Below are 22,700 nucleotides of genomic sequence, written 5' to 3' on the forward strand. Positions count from 1 at the left end.
TCCCTGGTCGGGGAGCTAGATCACGCATGCATGCGCAACTAGGAGTCCACATGCTGCAACTGAGAGCTCTACATGCCACGACTGGGAGTCTGCATGCCACAGCTAAGAAGTCCGAATGCCGCAACTAAGAGTCTGCATGTCACAACTAAGAAGTCCGCATGCCACAACTAAAAATCTCGCACGCCACAATGAAGTTCCCACGTGCTGCAACTAAGGCCACTGCAACTAAGACTTGGTGCAGCCAAAATAAATAAATAAATAACAAATAAATTAAAAAAAAATTTCTGCTGGCTTTCTCACTGTATAAAAAAGTAATGTTATGTTAGCATAAGCATCACAAACCACCATCAACTTTAACAGTGAGACCCTGAATGCTATTTCTGGACTCTGCAACTCCAAGCCTCTACTCTGAACTCACTTTGCTTAAAGAAGTCCCTATCCCACCCCAAAACAGCTCCATATAGCTCCCTTCATTTCTTAACTCTCTCTTCCCGGTACTTTTTCACTCAGGTTTAACAAGCATTACCACTTTAGGTTTATATAAATTCTTTACAGCTCTCAAAACTTTTCCAAGTCCTATTTGACGTTTACAACCATCCAATAAAAAGAAAAAGTTTAAAAGAAGAAATGAAAACTGAGAGATTAAATAATTCACTTGCAGAAGGTCACAGAGCCAGTAAGTGGTACAAGCTAACACCCAAAACTCATAACTCTATACATTCACCCAAACCACAGTTGCATTAATGGACTGCATTATTAATGTTTCCTAAGTATTTCAGGACATGTAAAAATAGACTATTTCCCTAAAAATAAATAGAGACTGGACAGTCAATTTCAGGGTTAAATCCTTAACCATGTATAACAACAAATGACATGAACTCTTCACATGACTTCAGAATATATTATATGAATATTCCACCCCAACCCAAAATAGACAGCTTACTTGTTCTGCCATCCTCATTCTGTGATTCAAAGTAAACAATGCGTTTTAAAAAATATATTTATTTATTTACTTGGCTCCATTGGGTCTTAGTTGTGGCACGTGGGTTCTCTAGTTGTGGTGCATGGGCTCTAGAGCGTGCAGGCTCTAGAGTGCACAGGCTTAGTTGCCCCAGCATGTGGTATCTTAGTTCCCTGACCAGGGATTGAACCCACGTACCCTGCATTGGAAGGCATTTTTAAGAGAGTCCTAAAATGTTCTGACCCAAGAGGTACAATTTCAAGTGAAAAACATACAAAATTAAGTTATAAAATTCTTTGTTCCTTAACTAAGACCAAAAAAAGGTAATGAAATAAAAGAGGCAGATGCTATTTATTGTAATCCATTGAGTCAACTCTGTTAAGAATTATTTCTAAAAATATTACAGCTGACTTTACCAAATTATTAACACAAAAAATTGATTATGTGTAGTTTTCCAGCAGCCTATCATCACAAATATCATTTGCACTCTGTTAGAAAAACAATTCAAGAAACGTTAAAGGTTGAAAGGAAAAAGATGGAAGTTAAAGGTTGCTCTGAAGTCATCAAATGAGGTCGAAAATGACCATATTAAAATATTCACTATAACAGGAAGAATAACTTGGTGGGCCAAAATATTTAATAACTTTGGAAAGTGGTACGTGGAGTTTCTAGCAACTTACCTAATGATTATTAGCAGTAGTGTGGTAAACTGCAAACAACACAGACTCTTGGGTAAAAGACCTGGGTCTCGATCCTGGCTCTACCTAGGAAACAGATTACATGACTACTGAAGATTTATTTAGCCTCTCTAGGCCCCAGTTCCCTCAGCTGTAAAATCAAGTTATCATTAAATGTGTTCCAATATCAAATAAAAGACTTCACTATAGTGCAGGATTAAGAGAAGTAGTAATGTATATATCATCTAGTACTAGTGGTGGTGATCACCATAAAAGCTAGTTTGTAGATTGTCAAAATGTATTTTAAATGGTCGAGTTCTGAAAACGTTCTGAATTTGATAGTGGTGATGCACATTGTGAATATATTAAAAACCACTGAATTGTACAGATGGATGAGATGGTGAATTCTATGTTACATGAATTTTACTTCAATTAAAAAAAAAATGGCCCAGCAGTAATGTTCTGGACAGCAAAGGGATGGCAAGCCAGGACTGAAAAGCTGGAATAAGCAATACCCTCAAAAAATTTAGAAGGGTTTTCCCAAAGGGCCATTATTTAAAACAATACTCTGCAAGTGAGGCCAGACACTTATTAAAAATTATCATTTGGGCTTCGCTGGTGGTTGCAGTGGTTGAGAGTCCACCTGCCAATGCAGGGGACACGGGTTCGTGCCCTGGTCCGGGAAGATCCCACATGCCGCGGAGCGGCTGGGCCCGTGAGCCATGGCCGCTGAGCCTGCGCGTCCAGAGCCTGTGCTCCGCAACGGGAGAGGCCACAACAGTGAGAGGCCCGTGTACTGCAAAAAAATAATAATAATAATTTAATATGGTCATAATATTTTATTTATTTGAAAACATCTAAATTCTCCTAATGGAACTGCTGCAGTCACATGTTCCTAGGCTACCTTTTTGGTTTTTTTGTTTTTGCTTTTGTTTTGGGGGGGCTGCGTTGGGTCTTCATTGCTGCGCGCAGGCTCTTCCTAGCTGTGGTGAGCAGGGGCTGCTCTTCCTTGCGGTGCGGTGGCTTCTCTTGTTGCAGAGCACGGGCTCTAGGTGCGTAGGCTTCAGTAGCTGTGGCCTGCGGGCTCATTAGCTGTGGCATGTGGGATCTAGAGGGCAGGCTCAGTAGTTGTGGCGCACAGGCTTAGTTGCTCCGTGGCATGTGGGATCTTCCCGGACCAGGGCTCAAACCTGTGTCCCCTGCATTGGCAGGCGGATTCTTAACCACTGCACCACCAGGGAAGCCCTACCCTTTTGTTCTAATCTGAAGATTAATCTGCCTTCATATCTAAAGTTTTAAAACACAGAAGGGCTTAGTATTGACTGTATACATGGAAGAAAGGTTTTCCCCTGTAAAAACAACCTGCCAACCATTCCCAGACTTGGCCCTTTCCTGCTGAGGACACACAGTACAGCACAGCAAAGTATCAGAGTCCTAAAAGCACAGTTACACTGCCAAAAGGCACATTTTAAGTGTTATTTTAAATTCTTGGTTCCTAAATACACATCAATTTGAGAAGGCCCAGCCTAAATGGAAAAGCTCATAGTAGATAATAATTTCCAACTATTTACATTGTATACTTTCATAAAAGAAGGTAACAATAATTAAACTCCGCACCAAAGCACTGTCTATAACAAGAAGAACACAGTTAGCTAGTCTGTGGCTTCTAATAGTCTAGAAAACTAAGTATCAAAGAAGTGATATCAAAGAAATAAAGTCTCTAAGTCTGCTCAAACTAAATAGCATTAAAATTTACAAATGCTTTCTTCTCAGTAAAAAGGAGATGATAAAACTATCAGTCTATGTTATCTATGTAGCAATTAAAACAGCACCTGGCACATAGCCAGTGCTACAGAACTGTTTGCTATTATTATTCTAATTCTTAAATGAAGAAATTAGAGTACACAGGAGCAAAAGGAGTCCCATATATTCAGACGTAGTTAATAAACGTTTTCTGCCCACCAAAACACCTTTACTAGAATGCCCAAAGTTTTCTGTAGGAGAGAAAAAGATTCTTCATATGATTGCCATGTGTACAGTATTGACTGACTGTTTCCTACATTTGCAAAGATCTCCTAGATGGATGAAGACTCATGTGTGCTCGTTAGGTACATCCATGTCCATATTTCTCATCTTTTTATTCTAAAAATTAACACTGATAATCATTTTGTTGCTTCTTTCTTATACAAAGGTATCTATTTCTTTTTTTTTTCTTTTGCGGTACATGGGCCTCTCACCGTTGTGGCCTCTCCCGTTGCGGAGCACAGGCTCCGGACGCGCAGGCTCAGCGGCCATGGCTCACGGGCCCAGCTGCTCCGCAGCATGTGGTATCTTCCCGGACTGGGGCACGAACCCGTGTACCCTGCATCGGCAGGTGGACTCTCAACCACTGTGCCACCAGGGAAGCCCAAAGGTATCTATTTCTAATTTTTCTATTCTTTGATAGTTAATAACAGTAAGATCAGAAAGATATAGATTTTTTAATGTCAGATTTAAAAAAAGTATCCTACAATTAATAAGATGTGCAGAAAATTCAAAGATAAAAAGTAAATGATATATCAAATAGAATATTTTTACTTTAAAATTTAAATATACACAAAAAAATAAGAAGAGCAATATAACAAAACATTAACAATGGTTTTCTAAGAGGTAGGTTATAGATGATTTTTATCTTTTCTAAAAGTGTATTTTCCAAATTTTTCTTATTTCTTTTGTCAGGAAAAAGGTTATTTTAAAACACTACATTGAGGGACTTCCCTGGTGGCGCAGTGGTTAAGAATGCCAATGCAGGGGACAAGGGTTCTATCCCTGGTCCAGGAAGATCCCACATGCCACAGAGCAACTAAGCCCATGAGCCACAACTACTGAGCCCACGTGCCGCAACTACTGAAGCCCGCGCACCTAGAGCCGGTGCTCCACAACAAGAAAAGCCACCGTAAAGAGAAGCCGGTGCACCACAACAAAGAGTAGCCCTCGCTTGCTGCAACTAGAGAAAGCCCGCGCACAGCAACAAAGACCCAACACAGCCAAAAATAAAATAAATAAATTTATATATATAAAAAAAACTCCACTACATTGAAACAACACGGATGAACCTTAAAGACATTATGCTAAGTGGAATAAGTCAGTCACAACAGGACAAATACCATATGATTCCACTTATAAGAGGTACCTAAACGAATCAAATTCACAAAGACAGAAGTAGAATGGCAGCTGCCAGGGGCTGGGGGCATGGGAAAGGAGAATGGAGAATTAATGGTTAATGGGTACAGAGTTTCAGTTTGAGGAAGATGACAAAAGTTCTGGAGATGGATGGTGGTGATGGTTACACAACAGTTTTAATATACTTAACGATACTGAACTGTACAGTTAAAAACAGTTAAAATGGTAAAATTTTTGTGACGTGTATTTTACCATAATAAACAAAATAAAAACACAAGCTCAAAAAACCCAAACAAACAAACAAACAAACCCAAACATGGAGGTCCAGTGGTTAAGACTCTGCTTCCAATGCAGAAGGCATGGGTTCAATCCCTGGTCAGGGAACTAAGATCCACGTGCCGTGCAACGCGTCAATCAATCAATCAATAAATAAAGATTTAAAGAAAAATACATCAAGCTCTTGAAGGAACTACCATTAATTTCAAGATTATCAACATTATGAGCCAGGCAGCATTAAAGTTTACAAATGAGAGAAAGTTAAGAGAGGCATAACAGAAGCCAAAATTACATTTACATTATAGCAGTTTTGACAGAATCTGTATTTTATATTTCCTAATACAATGTTTTTTATTAATAAATATTTTATTTTTAAAAATATTTATTTATTTATTTATTTGGCTGTGCCGGGTCTTAGTTGCAGCATGTGGGATCTAGTTCCCTGACCAGGGATCAAACTGGGGATCCCTGCATTGGGAGTGCAGAGTCTTAACCACTGGACCACCAGCGAAGTCCCCTAATACGATGTTTTATATGCACTCAAGGCTATCTCTACTTTAAAACAGACTCATAATAAAACTTCAATTGCAAAAATATCAATAAAGAACTTGTATTTAATACATAAAAAATGCTTACATCTCAATAACTTGATATCAAAAAATGGGCAAAAGTTTTGAACAGACACTGCCAAAGATACACAAATGGCACACAAGCACATAAAACATGCTCAACAGGGCTTCCCTGGTGGCACAGTGGTTGAGAGTGCACCTGCCGATGCAGGGGACACGGGTTCGTGCCCCGGTCCGGGAAGATACCGCATGCCGCGGAGCAGCTGGGCCCGTAAGCCATGGCTGCTGAGCCTGTGCTCCGCAACGGGAGAGGCCACAGCAGTGAGAGGCCCGCATACCGCAAAAAAAAAAACAAACAAACATGCTCAACATCATTAGTCACTAGGGAGATGCAAATTAAAACCAAAATGAGATACCACTACAAACTCACTAAAATGTCTAAAATTAAAAAGACCGACAGTACAAAGTGTTAGTAAAGATGGGAAGTAACTGAAACTTTCGTACATGGCTAGTTGGAATGTGAAACTGTACAGCCACTTTGGAGAGCAGCTTGGCAGTTCTTTAAAAAGTTATACTCATGAAACAACCCAGTAATTTCAGTCCTATATATCTACCCAAGAGAAATGAAAACAAATGTCTACATAAAAGACTCGTATATAAATGTTCAAAGCAGCACAGTAGCCAAAACAAGGGGAAATAACTCAAATGGCCATCAACTGGTAAATGGATAAACAAAGTGTGACAAGTCCAAACAATAGAATACTACTCAGTAATAAAAAGGAATGGACTACTATACACACAATATGGATGAATTTCAAGAGCAAGTTGTTAAGTACAAAAGACTACATACTGCATGATTCCATTTATATGAAATTCCAGAAAAGACAAAATAGTATGTAATAGAAAGCAGATAGTGGTCACCTGAAATCACACTGCCTGCAAAGGGGCATGAGGGAACTTTCTGAGGTTATGGAAATATTCTGTATCTTTATTGTGGTAGTAATCACACCAATGACTGTACACATTTGTCACTGAATTATATACCTTAAATAGGTGAATTCTGTTGTATATAAATTATATCTCAATAATGACAAATGAAAAAAAACAATTACAAAAGAAAATGGGAAGCAGTAAAGCTGGGATATAGCAGCCCTTCTCAAAAACTTATTTCTTTAGTTGAACATCTCAATAGTCTTTATCCTTGCAGTGTTTGAATTAATCATTCAAAAATACTGGGGTAGGAAACAGAAGCAAAAAGGGAAAGAATTAAGGATGTTTCTCTCAGACATATTTTCTGACATCTCTAACTTGGAATATATAACTGAGATACGGCCAAGACTAAAATGTTATCTTTACACTAAAAGGTAAATCTAGGCAAATAATGCAATTCAAGAAAAGGGGAAAAGATCAGTGCTGTATATCAATTATATCTCAAAAAACCTGGGAGAAAAAAGAGAGGAAAAAAAAAGAGTACATTATCTTCAAATACTTCAGAGGTACATTTACCATATATGAAAATTAATGTAACTCTAACTGGAAGGTACTATGATATTCTCATTTTTAAACATTATTACTTCTTCATGAAGTCAGTCAACTCTTCTTGGATTTAAAAATTGTTGAAATAGGGCTTCCCTGGTGGCTCAGTTATTAAGAATCTGCCTGCCAATGCAGGGGACATGGGTTCGAGCCCTGGTCCGGGAAGATCCCACATGCCGTGGAGAAACTAAGCCCATGTGCCACAACTACTGAGCTGGCGCTCTAGAGCCCACAAGCCACAACTACTGAGCCCGTGTGCCACAACTACTGAAGCCCACGCGTCTAGAGCCCGTGCTCCACAACAAGAGAAGCCACTGCAATGAGAAGCCCACGCACCGCTACAAAGAGTAGCCCCCTCTCGCCACAACTAGAGAAAGCCCATGCACAGCAACAAAGACCCAATGCAGCCAAAAATAAATAAAATAAATTTATTTTAAAAATTATTGAAATAAAACTTTTTTTAAAGCCGCGATTACTTATTTCAATGCACTGAACGGTTGATAACTAAGTGCTGGAAAATATACTTCATGTTTTAGTTGAATTGAAATACTTAAAGTCTAGATCTGACAAGTTAGTTGTAAAGTTGCCTCAATTTCTCTTGGGGAAACCACATTCCAAAGCGTTACCACAGATATCTTTTATTTGGAGTGACTGGGCTGTATAAGGAGGAGAGGGAACTTGCTGCTAAGCTTGAATACGGATTTCTCAAAGCTAACATTAAGGAGTCCTCTAAACTCTGCCAAATTGTGGATGGTATATAAACAGACACAATATTTATTTTGGGACAAAGATCCCGCAAGCAAGTAAGCAAAACACTCCAGAAGCAGCAGTCACAGACCTTTGAAGACATTTAAAACAAGAGTTTGTCCTCATGCATTAAATCAAATGCTGTTAAATTTTGCTTTGTTATTTTATGCTGATGAAAATGAATGATAAAAGATTTTCATTTTAAGTATAAATGTTCAGAAAGGACAAAAAAAAGTAAAACACGTAACTTATCAAAAATGTTTAAAAGTACCTACTCTAATGCCATACACATTATAATTACTCCCAATGTCTGCTATTAACATTACCTGACTATCAATTAAAATCATAAGGTATAGGGCTTCCCTGGTGGCGCAGTGGTTGAGAATCTGCCTGCCAATGCAGAGGACACGGGTTCGAGCCCTGGTCTGGGAAGATCCCACATGCCGTGGAGCAACTAGGCCCGTAAGCCACAATTACTGAGCCTGTGTGTCTGGAGCCTGTGCCCTGCAACAAGAGGCCACGATAGTGAGAGGCCCGCGCACCGCGATGAAGAGTGGCCCCCGCTCTCCGCAACTAGAGAAAGCCCTCGTACAGAAGACCCAAAACAGCCATAAATAAATAAAATTAAAAAAAAAACAACAACCATAAGGTATAAATAGCAATGCAACAACCATATAAAGTTTAACTGCTTTTTCTGGGACCAGATAGTATATTCTAGATATATCTAGATAAAACTAGATAGTCTATTCAATTTCCATAGAAAAAATGGTAAACAGTAGCACTATAAAGTTCATTTGTTCAGTTTATAAAGTGTTTTCATACCCTTTATGCTCACAAACTAGGATCATGTAGTAAGCATAAACAATCATTAATTTAAAAACCTAAGGAGGCTTTCAAAAACACAATGCATGCAAAACCCATTAATCTGACCACTCAAGACTAGTAACTTATGGTCAACCATAATCATCTGCATTTGTTTGAAATAAAAATCAACTGGAAATAGATTCTAAGAGGAAAGATCAAATGAATTGGGTGTTGCTTGGTCTACAAAAATTTAACATAAGAATGATTTCAATTCTACCTGTTGCATTCCTTGTCTTCTGACAGCTAAATCAGAGGAAAGCAGTTTAAGGTAAGGAAGAACTATAAACATTTTGGCTGTTTAGGTTTATAAAATACCAGGATGTACCACTTGGGAAAGATGCAGTCTCCCACCATAGTAGAGCTACCTGAAGTGAAGCTGACGTAAGGCACGCTACAGCACTAAAACTCCTTGATTATCTATAATCTCACCCTACAAACCCATCAAATAGCCTAACTTTGGATAGGGCTTTACAATTTAAAGGGCATTTTCACATATTCTGGTACCTCATTTAATCCTCACATGAGGTATATGAATAGGGAAGACATTCTGATTCCCATTTACAGGTAAGGAATCCAGTTATGACTGTCTTTTGACTCATATCCAGAGCTCTTTCCACTACACTGTATTATTTTAAACCTCTTCTAAGAAAGACCCTTATTAAGAGTCAATGTAGGGCTTCCCTGGTGGCGCAGTGGTTGAGAGACCGCCTGCCAATGCAGGGGACACGGGTTCGTGCTCCTGTCCGGGAAGATCCCACATGCCGCGGAGCGGCTGGGCCCGTGAGCCACGGCCGCTGAACCTGCGCGTCCAGAGCCTGTGCCCCGCAACGGGAGAGGCCACAACAGTGAGAGGCCCACGTACCGCAAAAAAAAAAAAAAAAAAGAGTCAATGTAGACAACTCACTAGATACCTGGGTGCAAAAGTTTCAAATATATTTGACAGACAGACTATAAAATTGTGTGCTCTGACCTGATGGTCAGTTATCCATTAACAGACCTTCCTTACTGAAGACCCTTGGTTTGAAAATATTCCTACAAACACAAAGGTAGAAAGAATGAATAAAAGGACTGGTTTTGCTAAGACCACTTTCTAAGATCATAAAGCCATATTTCAAATCAAAGAGAGTATGGAGCTTCTGTTTCCTATTAGCATTCTAATTTTTTTCTGAATTCATCAAATTTAAGTGAACATTGTGGTAGCCAGCCTCCAAGATGGCCCCAATGACCCCAGCCTCCTCTCATGTTTGTGAATAAACCACCCCCCTCCCTGTTGAGTGTGGGCTAGACTTAGTGACTCACTTCTAATGAACAGGAAAAGACACAAGTGATCAGAGAATAGGTCATAAAAAGCAGGGTGACCTCATTCTTTTTCTCTCTATGGAGAGGAACATGTGACTAGCAACTGAAGCCACCGACCAAAAGTGATGAGTGAGCTTGGAAGGGGATCCTTTAGCTCCAGCCAAGCCCTCAGAGACTGCACAGCCCCAAGAGCTTGACTGCAATCTCGTAGGAGACCCTGAGCCAGAACCACCCAGCCAAGCCACTCCCAGATTCCTGTAAAAGGGCACGAGGGGACTGAAACATTATCTGGATTGTGGGTGGTGTTTACATGGGTGTGTACATTTGTTAAAACTCAAATTATACACTTAAAGTGGGTGCATTTTTTGGTAAGTAAACTATACTTCAATAAAGTTGATTTTAAAAAAAAGCCACTGAACTCTTGAGATAAGCAAAGGGTCACTTATGAAAAAGCAGTGCCATAACTTAAGAAGTTAAGGGTGGGTGGTGAGAAAACAGAAGCTGCAACAAGCTACCACTACAAACTCACATGTCCTAAACTGCACCTCAAAATTGCTCCACCCACAGCTTTTCTCATCTCAGATGACAACAATCCCATACTCCCAGCTGCTCTAACCAGAAAGTTAGAGCCATTCTTTTTTTTAAAATTTATTTATTTTATTTATTTATTTTTGGCTGCATTGGGTCTTGTTGCTGCGTGCAGGCTTTCTCTGGTTGCGGCAAGTGGGGGCTACTCTTTGTTGTGGTGCCCAGGCTTCTCATTGCAGTGGCTTCTCTTGTTGTGGAACATGGGCTCTAGGCTCGTGGGCTTCAGTAGTTGCAGCACACAGGCTCAGTAGTTGTGGTGCACAAGCTTAGCTGCTACGTGGCATGTGGGATCTTCCTGGACTACGGCTCGAACCCACGTCCCCTGCATTGGCAGGCGGATTCTTAACCACTGCGTCACCAGGGAAGCCCAGAGTCATTCTAAAAAAATGTATTTATTAATTTATTTTATTTTTGGCTGAGCTGGGTCTTCGTTGCTGCCTGTGGGCTTTCTCTAGTTGTGGCGAGTAGGGGCTACTCTTCGTTGCGGTGCATGGGCTTCTCACTGCAATGGCTTCTCTTGTTGCGGAGCATGGGCTCTAGGAGCACGGGCTTCAGTAGTTGTGGCTCGCGGGCTCAGCAGTTGTGGCTTGTGGGCTCTAGAGCGCAGGCTCAGTAGTTGTGGCGCACAGGCTTAGCTGCTCTATGGCATGTGGGATCTTCCCGGACCAGGGCTCAAACCCATGTCTCCCGCATTGGCGGGCGGATTCTTAACCACTGCACCACCAGGGAAGCCCCTGGAGTCATTCTTGACTCTCACACCTTACATCCAATCCATAAGCAAATCCTGTTGGCTCTATCTCAAAATATATCCAGACTATGACTACTTCTCACCACTTCCATTGCTACCACCTAGTCTCTCACCAAGACTAAAGCAATAGCCCAACTGCCCCCCCTGCTTTACTCTTGCCCCCTAAACCTGTTGTTAACCCAGCAGCTAGAGTTATCCTTTCAAATCTTAAGGCAGATCATATCACTGATGTGCTCAAAAAGCAGAAACTACTCCCCACTGCACTCAGAATAAAGTCCACGGTGTTACATGGCCTCCCACAGTCACGTAAACCGGCTCCTTGACATCTCCCTCATCTCTTCTCCTACTCCTCTCCTCCTCGCTCAGTCTACTCCAGCCATACCGGCCCGCTTGTTGTTTAACAAACACACTGTGCAAGCTCCCACTCTAGGGCCTTTACAAAGCTGTGTCCTCTGTCTGGAACATCTTTCCTTCAGATACCTGCATGGCTCATCATTCCCTAACCTCCTTCGGGTCTCCGCTCAAATATGACCTTCTCTACCCAGACTATCCTATTTAAAATTACAGACATTCCTGTTCATTGATAACCCTTATTTTACTCTAATTTTCCTTTTTTTCCAGAGCACTTACCACTCTGTAACATATCACATACCGTATGTACTATGCATATTGCCTACTCCTCCATTCCTTCCATAAAACAACCTCTAGGGCAGGATCTTTGTTTTGTTCACTGATGCATCTCAAGTGCCCAGGACAGTGTTCACTCAATACACATAACAGGTGTTCAACAAAGAACTTCTGAATGAATTTTTGAGTAGCTGTGTCAGGTATGAGCTAAGCACTTTATATACATTATTTCATTTAATCACCAGGGCCACCCTGCGAGATATGTATTAAACTCACGTTATAATTGAGGACCATAAAGATAAAATAACTTGTCCAAAGTTACAGAATAATAAATGAAGTAGTATATGAAGCCAGGACTTAATTATACCTAACTTGAAAGGCTTAACCACTCATCTTCTAAAAGCTGGGTTTGAATGGGAAGAGAACTAAGCTGCTTTAGGATGTAACAAGGTCAAGAGTATGCGGAAGAAGAGACACTGATTTTGGATCCAATATAAGGAGCAGAGGCAAATAATTAACATTTAGAGAAATTCCTTCAATTTGTTTTGCTTCTAGTCCTATGGGCACAGAAATAAACGCTAATGGTTATCAGAAAGACATCATAAAAAAGGAGGAAGAGAAATAAGAGACCCTGTAGCCTGAGCTCTATGGATGAGAAAACACGGGTTATCTTTTCTCTAAATTCACTGGAGTACTTATTTATCCCAGTGGTATAGAGTGATATACTAGCAGGGTGTGTTTGTTTGTTTTCATTAAAATGCTTTTTTTCCCCCTAGATTCTACTGGCGTAGTACAAGTGTTGGTAAAATTATATTTGAGAAATATACCATCTATGCACAAACATTTACAGATTTAAATCTGAGGGAAAGATACAGATTTCTGCCAGCATTACCATCCTTGGAACACAGCCATGTTCATTTGTTTACGTATTGTCTATGGCTCCTTTCACACTGTAACAGCGAACCTGAGTAGTTGCAACAGAGAACATACGCCTGCAAAACTGAAAATATTTACTCTCTGGCCCTTTACAGAAAAAAAGTTATAAAACAAGTATTAAAATATAAGTTTCTTGACTTCTTGCATCAGTTCTAGCACTCTTCCTGATATATTTGAAAACAAAACCTCTAAATTCTAGAATAAGCCATCTAACGTTTTTGTTCGTGTTGATCATATAACTGAAAACATCTCAATGGCTTAAGTCCAAAGATAATGTGGTCTTGGACTTCCTTGGTGGTGCAGTGGTTAAGAATCCGCCTGCCAATGCAGGGGACACAGGTTGAAGCCCTGGTCTGGGAAGAACCCACATGCCACAGAGCAACTAAGCTCGTGCGCCACAACTACTGAGCCTATGCTCTAGGGCCCATGTGCCACAACTACTGAGCACACGTGCCACAGCTACTGAAGTCCGTGTGCCTAGAGCCCGTGCTCCGCAACCAGAGAAGCCCGCGCACCACAACAAAGAGTAGCTCCCGCTCGCCACAGCTAGAGAAAGCCCTTGAGCAGCAACGAAGACCCAACACAGCCAAAATCAATCAATCAATCAATAAAATTTATTTTTAAAAATAATAAATAAATAAAATTAAAGAAAACAAAAAAAACCTCTTCATTGTATATATACAAAGTAAGAAAATCCTTTTCAGAGGGGTGGTGGTGGTGGGATGAATTGGGAGATTGGGATTGACACATATACACTAATATGTATAAAATAGATAACTAATAAGAACTTGCTGTATAAAAAATAAATAAAATAAAATTCAAAAATTCAATCAATCAATAAAAAGAAAATCCTTTTCCTAATACAGCCCAATACAAAAATCTTTTAAGTTCCTCAAAGGACTATTTAGATGTTCCTTATGTTTTGCAAATAAAGTGATAGGTTATACTATTCACGATGACACTTAGAAAAGTAATTTAGCAAGTTAATAAAAATAGGTATAGAAATACACTGCAAAGGAAACAGGAGAAATACTGAGTACAAAATGAGGTCAAAAAATTTTCTTTCTTTAAATATTTTATTTCAAGAAGTCAATTTCCACATTAAAAGATGAACCAATCCAAGATATTATTCATTAACATTTCATCAAAATCATAAACACATTTAACTTAGATTTCAATATGGCTCTCAGCTTAAACATTTCCAACTACATTTTTCATATCTTCAACCTAAACTTCCAACATAATAATTTTAAGACATTTATTTGTTTCCCAGAAGCTTTTCCTCAAAACAAAAAAATTATTTCCAAGTTAACATCTTCACATTGTTTTTCTCAAAATTAAATTTGCTATATTAACAGAAGTAGAAAGCTACCCATAAACTATTTCCAAATATTATTAAATTTTAAGCCTACAGAGCCTTTCCCCATTTTTCTCTAAATTTCATTTTTTTTTACAACACTATAGTCACACACATTTTAGTAGAACAAAAAATTTCTTGTCAACACTTTAAAGGAATTAAGTTTCAAATGTTACATGTAAGAAAGCACACTACTCTCTTTAAGGGCTAGAATTTTCTATGGCAAATGATATAAACATGAAATTAGCAATAAAATTATATTAAAAATTTGATTTTTAAAAATTGTATTATATCTTTATAATATGGAATGAAAACAAATCTGATCATATGCCTGTATAATCAGACCTGTGATCTCTTTATTCAAATGTAAATCATCAGATAATCTCTAATAATAAAACAATCCACAGTATTTCAAATTGCAAAGAAATGTTTCCTACCTTGCCTGCTTCTCTTTCTAAGTCGACATACTCTCGGCTAGGTGTTTGTCGCTGTTCTCCCTGCCAGCTGGCCGGAAAAAACTGGAGAGACAGATTGGTTCCTGTGGCCACAAAAGCCTTTTAGAAAAATCAATACAAACAGGATCAGGAGCAGGACATTACATAAATTATGCAGGCAGTCATTTATTTTTACATCAGTTTCTGTCTTAAGCCAGGCAGCACCAAGATTACTTAAAAGTAAAAAAACATGCACTCATCATTTTTCTTAAGTATTAAGTTACAAACATCTGATTCCATTTTGAGGACATTTGCCATTGGCTGCTTAAATATAAAATCAGACATGGAATCAATACTTTCTTTCAGGTCATTTTTTGCTGACGTTAGTATAGTGCACTGCTAATGTCTAACCAGAAGCCACCATCACTGTATTTAAAAACCTGTATTTTTAAATGTGAAAATCACGGAAGAGCTGAATATTTTGAATTTTAAAGCATACCACAATTTAAAGTTGTGTAAATGAGACATTTTAATTTTTCCTGATTTCTCTTTCTCAAAGAAACACTATGCTCCAAAACCCATGTTAAAAATGCACTTGGAGATGACTGGAAGTGAAAATATCTCCACAATATATCACATTGGGAGGAGCTCATTATCATGAATAAACCAACCAAACATCACTTCAAGTGCTTTTTAATAACCAAAATTTATAAGATGGAGACAATATCCTCCATTATGGTTTTTAGCAGAATTCTCTCTCAGAGACAAAAATTCTAGTTTCAGGAAAGGCTCAGCTTAAAAAATACAGACCTTTTCATCCCCATAGGTGTCTATTTTATCCAGTTTCCCAAATTCCAGTCACTTGCACAGTGAATACAAATAAATGTTAATACCTTCCTACTGAAAAAAAAAATGCACCTGGGACTGTCTCTCCTCTGATAAACCATACACTAGCCTGTGATGTGACTACTTCTCATCTCTCTAAAACCTTGAATGATTAAAAAAATATGCATTTTCTAAAATCTGACTTTAGGAGAACTGATTCTGACAATAACAAAAGAGTATTCATCTAATATTTATAGAAGATTTGGATGGCACAGCTCAAAAGACAGAACAATCTAAAACCATTTCAATGAAGCCTCATTCTGTGTAGCCCCTGAGCAATTTACTCTATATTTCCCCCAAGTAAAAAATGGAAATAACCATGTCCCTCTTCCCCAGGGAAAATATGAAAGAAATAAGTAAAAAGCATTTGAAAAAAATTTTTTTTCATCATCTAAATGTAAACTCTTCTTTGTTGAAATCAGAGAACTTTTTGTTTGTTTTATTTTACTAACTAAAGTTCTTAAGCACAATTTGTTTCCAAGCATAGTCTTCATCTGAAAGCAAGGGGTTCACATTTTTGGGCAATTTGTTTAAAGCATTAGTTGATTCAGCTATCCGCTAGTTCTCCTGATGATTAAGGGCTTAGATTCTTTAGAGATAAAAATTACAGTACTTCCTATGATTGGTACTAGTAGGTACAACTGTCAACCTAACTGCTAAATCTCTACAGACATCTTTAATGGCATTTCCCTAATCACTGGGATACCTTTTCTTGTGGTAAATGTTTTATATGAATAGAGACTGAACAAACATCAATATTACAGTATTAATCTTAAAAAAAAATTTGCCCACTATTAGCATAAGTTTAAAAAACCACCATTGAACTGAAATGAACTAATAATAGTTCAAATGAAAACAGACACTAGGTGGCAAACTGCCTAGGCTGTGTGACCTGAGGCCAATTACTTAACTCTGAACCTCAGTTTCCAGTATCTGTAAAGTGCTTAGAACAGTACCAAGTAAATGCTACATGTATTTGCTAAATACAATGAGAAGTAATTTTGAGCTGAAGAAGACAGCCAACCTTTTCAGTCTCAGATAATGAAATTCTCAGGGCAGATAAGAGATTCTGCCCATGAATGAATACCCTCTGTCAAAATCCCGTAGCCATGTTTCTTCAGTATTCACCTAGTAACAAATCCTTCTGCCACCAGTGTACCCCAAATCAGCTCTGTGTTAGGTGAAGACATTCTGCAGCTCTTATTACCTCACCTCCTGCCTGAAGGCCAACCTCAGAAGAGATTTCCTGCTTCATCACTTCATGTCCATTATCTCATCAACATCCATCCCTCTCTGAGACAGGAGAAGTGGTAAAAACAGATCACTCTAAAATACCATTTCCCAAATTTATCTGACCACAGAACTCTTTATTTTATTTTATTTTTTTTACTGGAACACCTACACATACCTAGGAGTTGGGAAAATTCTGTTTGAAAACATGAAGATGTCACACTGGTAAAAGTGTCTGTATGGAGGATTTCTAGAATGTCCTCACTATATTTTATAGGTTTCATTAAATTGTAAAATAGCACACCTGTGCCAGTCCAACATACCTTTTATTCTTCCATCTTCAGGATTAAAAATACATAGTTTTTACTGCTTTCACAGTAGAGTCACCATACCTCTCATAAGTATTTTTTTTCTTTTATTAATCATTAGTGTTGAAGATATCTCTAACACTCCTACTACAAGAGCTTATATAAGGAATAAATCAGATTTTACCAAATAAATTCTACCCCTCACCCATAATCATTTTTATTTCATGCTATGATACGGAGTCTGGATAAGTTTTATAACTAAGAAGAGATGAGCATCACAGCCTTACACTGTTTCACATCTAAATACAAAATAAACCCTTCATTAACCTCACTGATAAAGTTAAGGAGATGTTCATAATAAAAAGAATAAAAGAGAGGGGAGAAAGTGTTGGATATAGTTTAGGGAACTATGCATATTTTTATCAAACATGGCTGCTGTCAAAATAGAAGCAAAAAAAATGCCTTTTCCACGCCTATTTTCCACCACCAAATAAGTAAAAGCCACAGCCTGTTTATAAGTCATAAGATAAATTTTGGGCATTAAACGAAGTAACCTCTAAATTCAAATAATCAAGTACTTATGATGCAAAAGACACTGTGCAAAACCCATACAGAGGGGGCATATACGGAATTAATGTGGTCTCCATCCTCTAGAAGCTAAAAAATCTCTCAATTTAAATATGGCTAACATTGAATTAAAGGGGGGGAAACTAGAAAGAGAGGGAAATGTGAAATTCCTTCCAAACATAAAGTTACTTCCAAAACATCCATGGGTTGGGTATACCATCCACCTATTCCAAAAGGAAATCCAGACAAAGGATGATATAATCACTGAGCCAACTAATGAATGATTCTTGTACCACTCAGTGCCAAAACCAGAAAGTATTTGTCCTATACATTTGAATCATTTAACTATCACAAACACTCAAAAAAGTGGGCTAAAATCTAGACATTTTCTTTTATAATGTGCAATATTGACCAAATATTCTAGAGTTCCTAATAAATTTGGCCAGTATCTTCTCATGATCTGTAATACAATTCTAAAAAGCCTTCATTTTAAGCATTAAAATATTTTTTAAAAATAAACGATTTCAGTGATGAAAAGGGAGAATTTTATGATATGTGAATTATGTCTCAATACCAATAAATAGATTCTCTACTGTACAAGGAATGGGAGAAGCAAATGTTTCAATATGTCTTCCCATTGTTAACCTAAATTCAAACTGCTTCCATACCTTCAAGTGCGTGCAGATGCAATGGTCCAAGTCATGGAGCAGATAATCAGATTCCATTATACAGTGCTTCAACTTTTTTAAAAATTAATAATCAACCTCTTCTCTTTAGTTTTTTCCTATGCACTTTTTGGCTTCATCATTCTCTCTTCATTAGCACCTCCAGTAGGACAAACCAAAAGGAGATGAGGGGAACTAGGACACTTGAATTTTTTTCAACATCATGGAGGTAAGGCACCAAATCCACCACCTAAAACAGGGCCTCGGATCAACAGTGGGTTTTGCAAATCCATGCAATTCTTTAGTAACTTCAGGCCTAAACGGGATATGTTTTTTAGGTTTGGGGAAAAAAAAACACACAAAAACACCAAATGGTTTCTTTCTGATTCTCCTGAAGCTTAACATTCTAAGAAAAGAAGATGGCACGTTCTTGAGGGCTTTTTTTTCCCCTCTATTAGGACAACAGATAACAGATAACTGGATTTACTCTCAGATTTATTCTCAGTTATACTGAAAATAAGACAGTTTCACATATAGGTTTACGAAAAATCTAGCGTCTAAGACACAAACTATCGCCCAAGAATCAGAACCTTGACCGAAGCCCAATTTTTTCCGTAAGGGTGTTTTCTTCCTACTAATAACCGACCCTTTCTTTAATCAGTGTCAGCCTATACAACGACCTTTCCTTGTTTAGTTGGGCTCCGGTTTGAGTTCCACTCGCGGCAAAGTGTTTGCCGAGTCGTGTCTGGGAAACATAATCCACCCGCCAAGAACCACAGGGAAGCGTCTCCCCGCGAGGACGCGGCCCGCCAGTGTCTGGTTTCGCATTTTGAATCCCGAGTAGGAAGTGAGACGGTGCCCGCTCAGTTCCGGGAGCCGCGGCGGCGTCCGCGGCGGCGTCCGGAACCGGCCTGGGCCGCGGCGGGCCCCGCGCAACAAGTGACCCGCGCGCGGCTCGCTCCCCTATGCCCCCGGCCCCCTGCCCCGCCGACTTACGATTTCCGAGCGGCCGTCGCGGCAGGCGTTCTGGAAGCGCGCCTGGCGCTCCTCGTGGGGTCGGTCCCTGAAGCCCGTGTACTTAATCTGCAAGGCAGAGACGGTCCGAAATCAGAAGCCAAAATCCGCGATGCCGCCCGCCCCGCGCGGCACCGATAAGGGCAACCAGAGTCTGCGGGCAGATGGCTGCCCGGGCGAGACTGCCCCTCCGCAGGCGCGCCGGCGCGGGGTTCCCGGGAGTCGCGCCGCCCAAACTTTTCTCCGCCCGGGCCCGCTCGGGGCGCGCCGCGGCCTCCCCGCCGCCCGCCTGCCTCACCTCACATTCGCGGCTCAGCTTCCTGAAGAACTCCTCGTTCTCGAACTTGCTTCTCTGGTCGGGCACGACGCGCGGCATCTTCCCGCCCTGAGGCTGCGCCGGCCGGCCGGGCTCCGGGCTTCCGCGGGCACCCGCTGGCCGGCTCTGCACTGACCGACTGACCGCGCACCCGCGGCGCCCTGACTCTCGCTTCTCTTTGTTTCAGGCGCCCGCCCGCGTGGGCTCCCGCGCCGGGAGTCTGAGGTGCCGCCGCCCGCTCGAGCCCAGCCCACGCCACCGCCGCCGCCGCCGCCGCCGCCGCCGCCTCAGCCGTTGCCTACCGCCCGCGCGGACCCAGCACTCGCAGCCTCCGGCCGCCGCCGCCGCCGCCGCCACTTCCTCTCACCGCCCACCTCGCTAGCCCGCCCGCCCCGCCCCCGTCGGCCCCACCCCTCCTCCTCGCGCGCCCGCCCGCCCCAAACTCCAGCAAACAAAACGCACCATTCACAACTCCGCGCCGCGCATGCGCTGCCTGTCCGCCTTCGGCGCCGCTGGGCTGCAGCGAAGCGGAGCTCCTCCCGCGGCGCGGCCCTCTTCCCCTGTACCGCCCGCGGGCCACTTGGTGTGGAATCGTCCGGTGGGGATCTGCCTGGTTCTTGGAGACAGGGAGCGGCCCGTGCGGGTTCTTCCTTTCCACTGGAACTTTTGGGCTCCACAGCAGCGCGGAGTAACCCCAAAATGTCACGTGAACGCGAGGAAACTTAAGTCCTTGGAGGCTTTGCGTCCGAGAACCGACTGGGAGGGGTGTGGGCTGTGCACATCAAAGACTAAAGGTGGAAAGAGACCAAAGAATCCATCTGAATCCGCATCATGGTGGAAAGGTCGGAGCTGTTGGAGTCAGAAGGGCCTCAAATGGGATCTTACTCAACTCCCTGCCTGCTGGCTGAGGCCCTTAGATAGGCACTGGACCACCCTAAGCCTCAGTTTGCTTTTTTCCAAAATGTAGGTACTCACAAGCTCGCAGTGTTAGCATGAGAGCCTTTATGTAATTCTAGCTCATGATGAGCACTCAATAAATGTAAGTTTCTAAAGAACAAGCTGACTTATATAACCCAATACCAGTTCATATATTTACACAAATGTGCAAATTCTAAAAAACAAGATCCACAAGTTCTAGGGAAGTCATTTAGCCCAAGCTGGAGAGAGCCTTATATGGGATTTATGGCAGAGCTTGACTCAAAGTTGGTCTTCAATAAATTCTGATCCTTAAAATCTCAGCTTGTCAAAAACTCAGGCCAGGGCTTCCCTGGTGGCGCAGTGGTTGAGAGTCCGCCTGCCGATGCAGGGGACGCCAGTTAGTGCCCCGGTCCGGGAGGATCCCATATGCTGCGGAGCGGCTGGGCCCGTGAGCCATGGCCGCTGAGCCTGCGCGTCCGGAGCCTGTGCTCCACAACGGGAGAGGCCACAACAGTGAGAGGCCCGCGTACCGCAAAAAAAAAAAAAAAAAAAAACTCAGTCCAAGTATGGCAAATAGGTGCCAGCTCTGATTGACAGTAGCTGGCCTTATTGCAAAGGATTGTGAGGATACACTTAAGTTCACAGGAATTACTGCCAAGGGCAGTTGGCAATGTCTGTCTGAATGCAGGATTTGGCAGACTTTCCCACCCCTTTCTAGTCCAATCCAATCTCATTTTTACGGTTATGGAACTGAGCTAGGATGAAGGAGTATCCTGGTTTTAGCAGTGTAAGTCCCATGTCCCAGGAAACCACTCAGTCCCTGGCAAACTGGATTGGTTGTTCACCCTGAGGTCCAGTTAGTGACTCATTGCCCAAGGTCAGGGAGAGAGTTTTCAGCAAAATCAAACCTGTAAGCTGGTGGTTTTAACAAACACACTCTTTCTGAATAGCAAACATAGAATCAACTCCTTCTAAGGGCATGCTCCCTGGCCTACACCTAGCCAGTGTGAATGTATGTCTGTACACAAACAGAAAGGGTATACATAGTTATGGATGTCACCAACCACTGTTGTTGGGCCTCCAGCTATCCCAGAATCTTTCCCTCGGGTGTCTTTCAATTGCAAGTGACTGAAAACCAATTCAAAAAAACTTAAAGCTAAAAAGTTGTCAGTTTTCATGACTCAAAAAGAGTCATGTACCACAACATTCACTGCAGCACTATTTACAATAGCCAGGATGTGGAAGCAACCTAAGTGTCCATCGACAGATGAATAGATAAAGATGTAGCACATATATACAATGGAATATTACTCGGCCATAAAAAGGAACGAAATTGAGTTATTTGTAGTGAGGTGGATGGGCCTAGAGTCTGTCATATATTGTGAAGTAAGTCAGAAAGAAAAACAAATACCGTATGCTAACACATATATATGGAATCTGAAAAAAAAAAGGTTCTGAAGAACTTAGGGGCAGGAGAGGAATAAAGACACAGATGTAGAAAATGGATTTGAGGACACGGGGAGGGGGAAGGGTAAGCTGGGAAGAAGTGAGAGAGTGGCATGGACATATATACACTACCAAATGTAAAACAGATAGCTAGTGGGAAGCAGCTGCATAGCACAGGGAGATCAGCTCAGTGCTTTGTGACCACCTAGAGGGGTGGGATAGGGAGGGTGGGAGGGAGGAAAAAAAAAAAAGTTGTCAGTTTTACTTTAAGTAAACAAATCACAGGGAGGGACTCTTCGCTTCTCCATTGCTTCTCACTGCTAATTCTCTCAGCGTCTCTTCAATGGCATTCATTTCCTGACAAAGAATGGGAGAAGCCACTTCTCCATCTCCAAAGTCTCCATCTCCCAGATTGGCCCAGTCTGGGTCACATACTCTCCCCTCTGCCAAAATCACCATTTCCAGGCAGATGTGATGACACTGGCCAACTTATGTCACGTGCTCTCCCATCGCGGATTGGGGGCCTGAGATTGGCAGCTTCAGAGAGAAGCTCATGGTTGAAAGAAGGGA

The 22,700-nt window shown here is 41.0% G+C and overlaps 1 protein-coding gene across 5 annotated transcripts in view; it reads right to left on the bottom strand.

The window, feature by feature from the left end:
• Nucleotides 1–19,826, bottom strand: part of CBFB (core-binding factor subunit beta) — a gene marked incomplete at both ends in the record, with an annotated part of 60,744 nt that extends 40,918 nt beyond the window's left edge. For 4 of the 5 annotated variants that reach the window (XM_079722885.1, XM_079722888.1, XM_079722887.1 and 1 more), the window contains 3 exons: nt 14,785–14,901; nt 19,433–19,519; nt 19,749–19,826. In XM_079722885.1, coding sequence (XP_079579011.1) covers nt 14,785–14,901; nt 19,433–19,519; nt 19,749–19,826 — 282 coding nt within the window. The remainder of the gene's footprint in view (nt 1–14,784; nt 14,902–19,432; nt 19,520–19,748) is intronic. The other variant, XM_079722889.1, reaches the window with a different exon arrangement.
• Nucleotides 19,827–22,700: the final 2,874 nt, after the last annotated feature.

Source organism: Hyperoodon ampullatus (assembly GCF_949752795.1).
Source record: "Hyperoodon ampullatus genome assembly, chromosome: 18".
NCBI classification, from domain to species: domain Eukaryota; kingdom Metazoa; phylum Chordata; class Mammalia; order Artiodactyla; family Ziphiidae; genus Hyperoodon; species Hyperoodon ampullatus.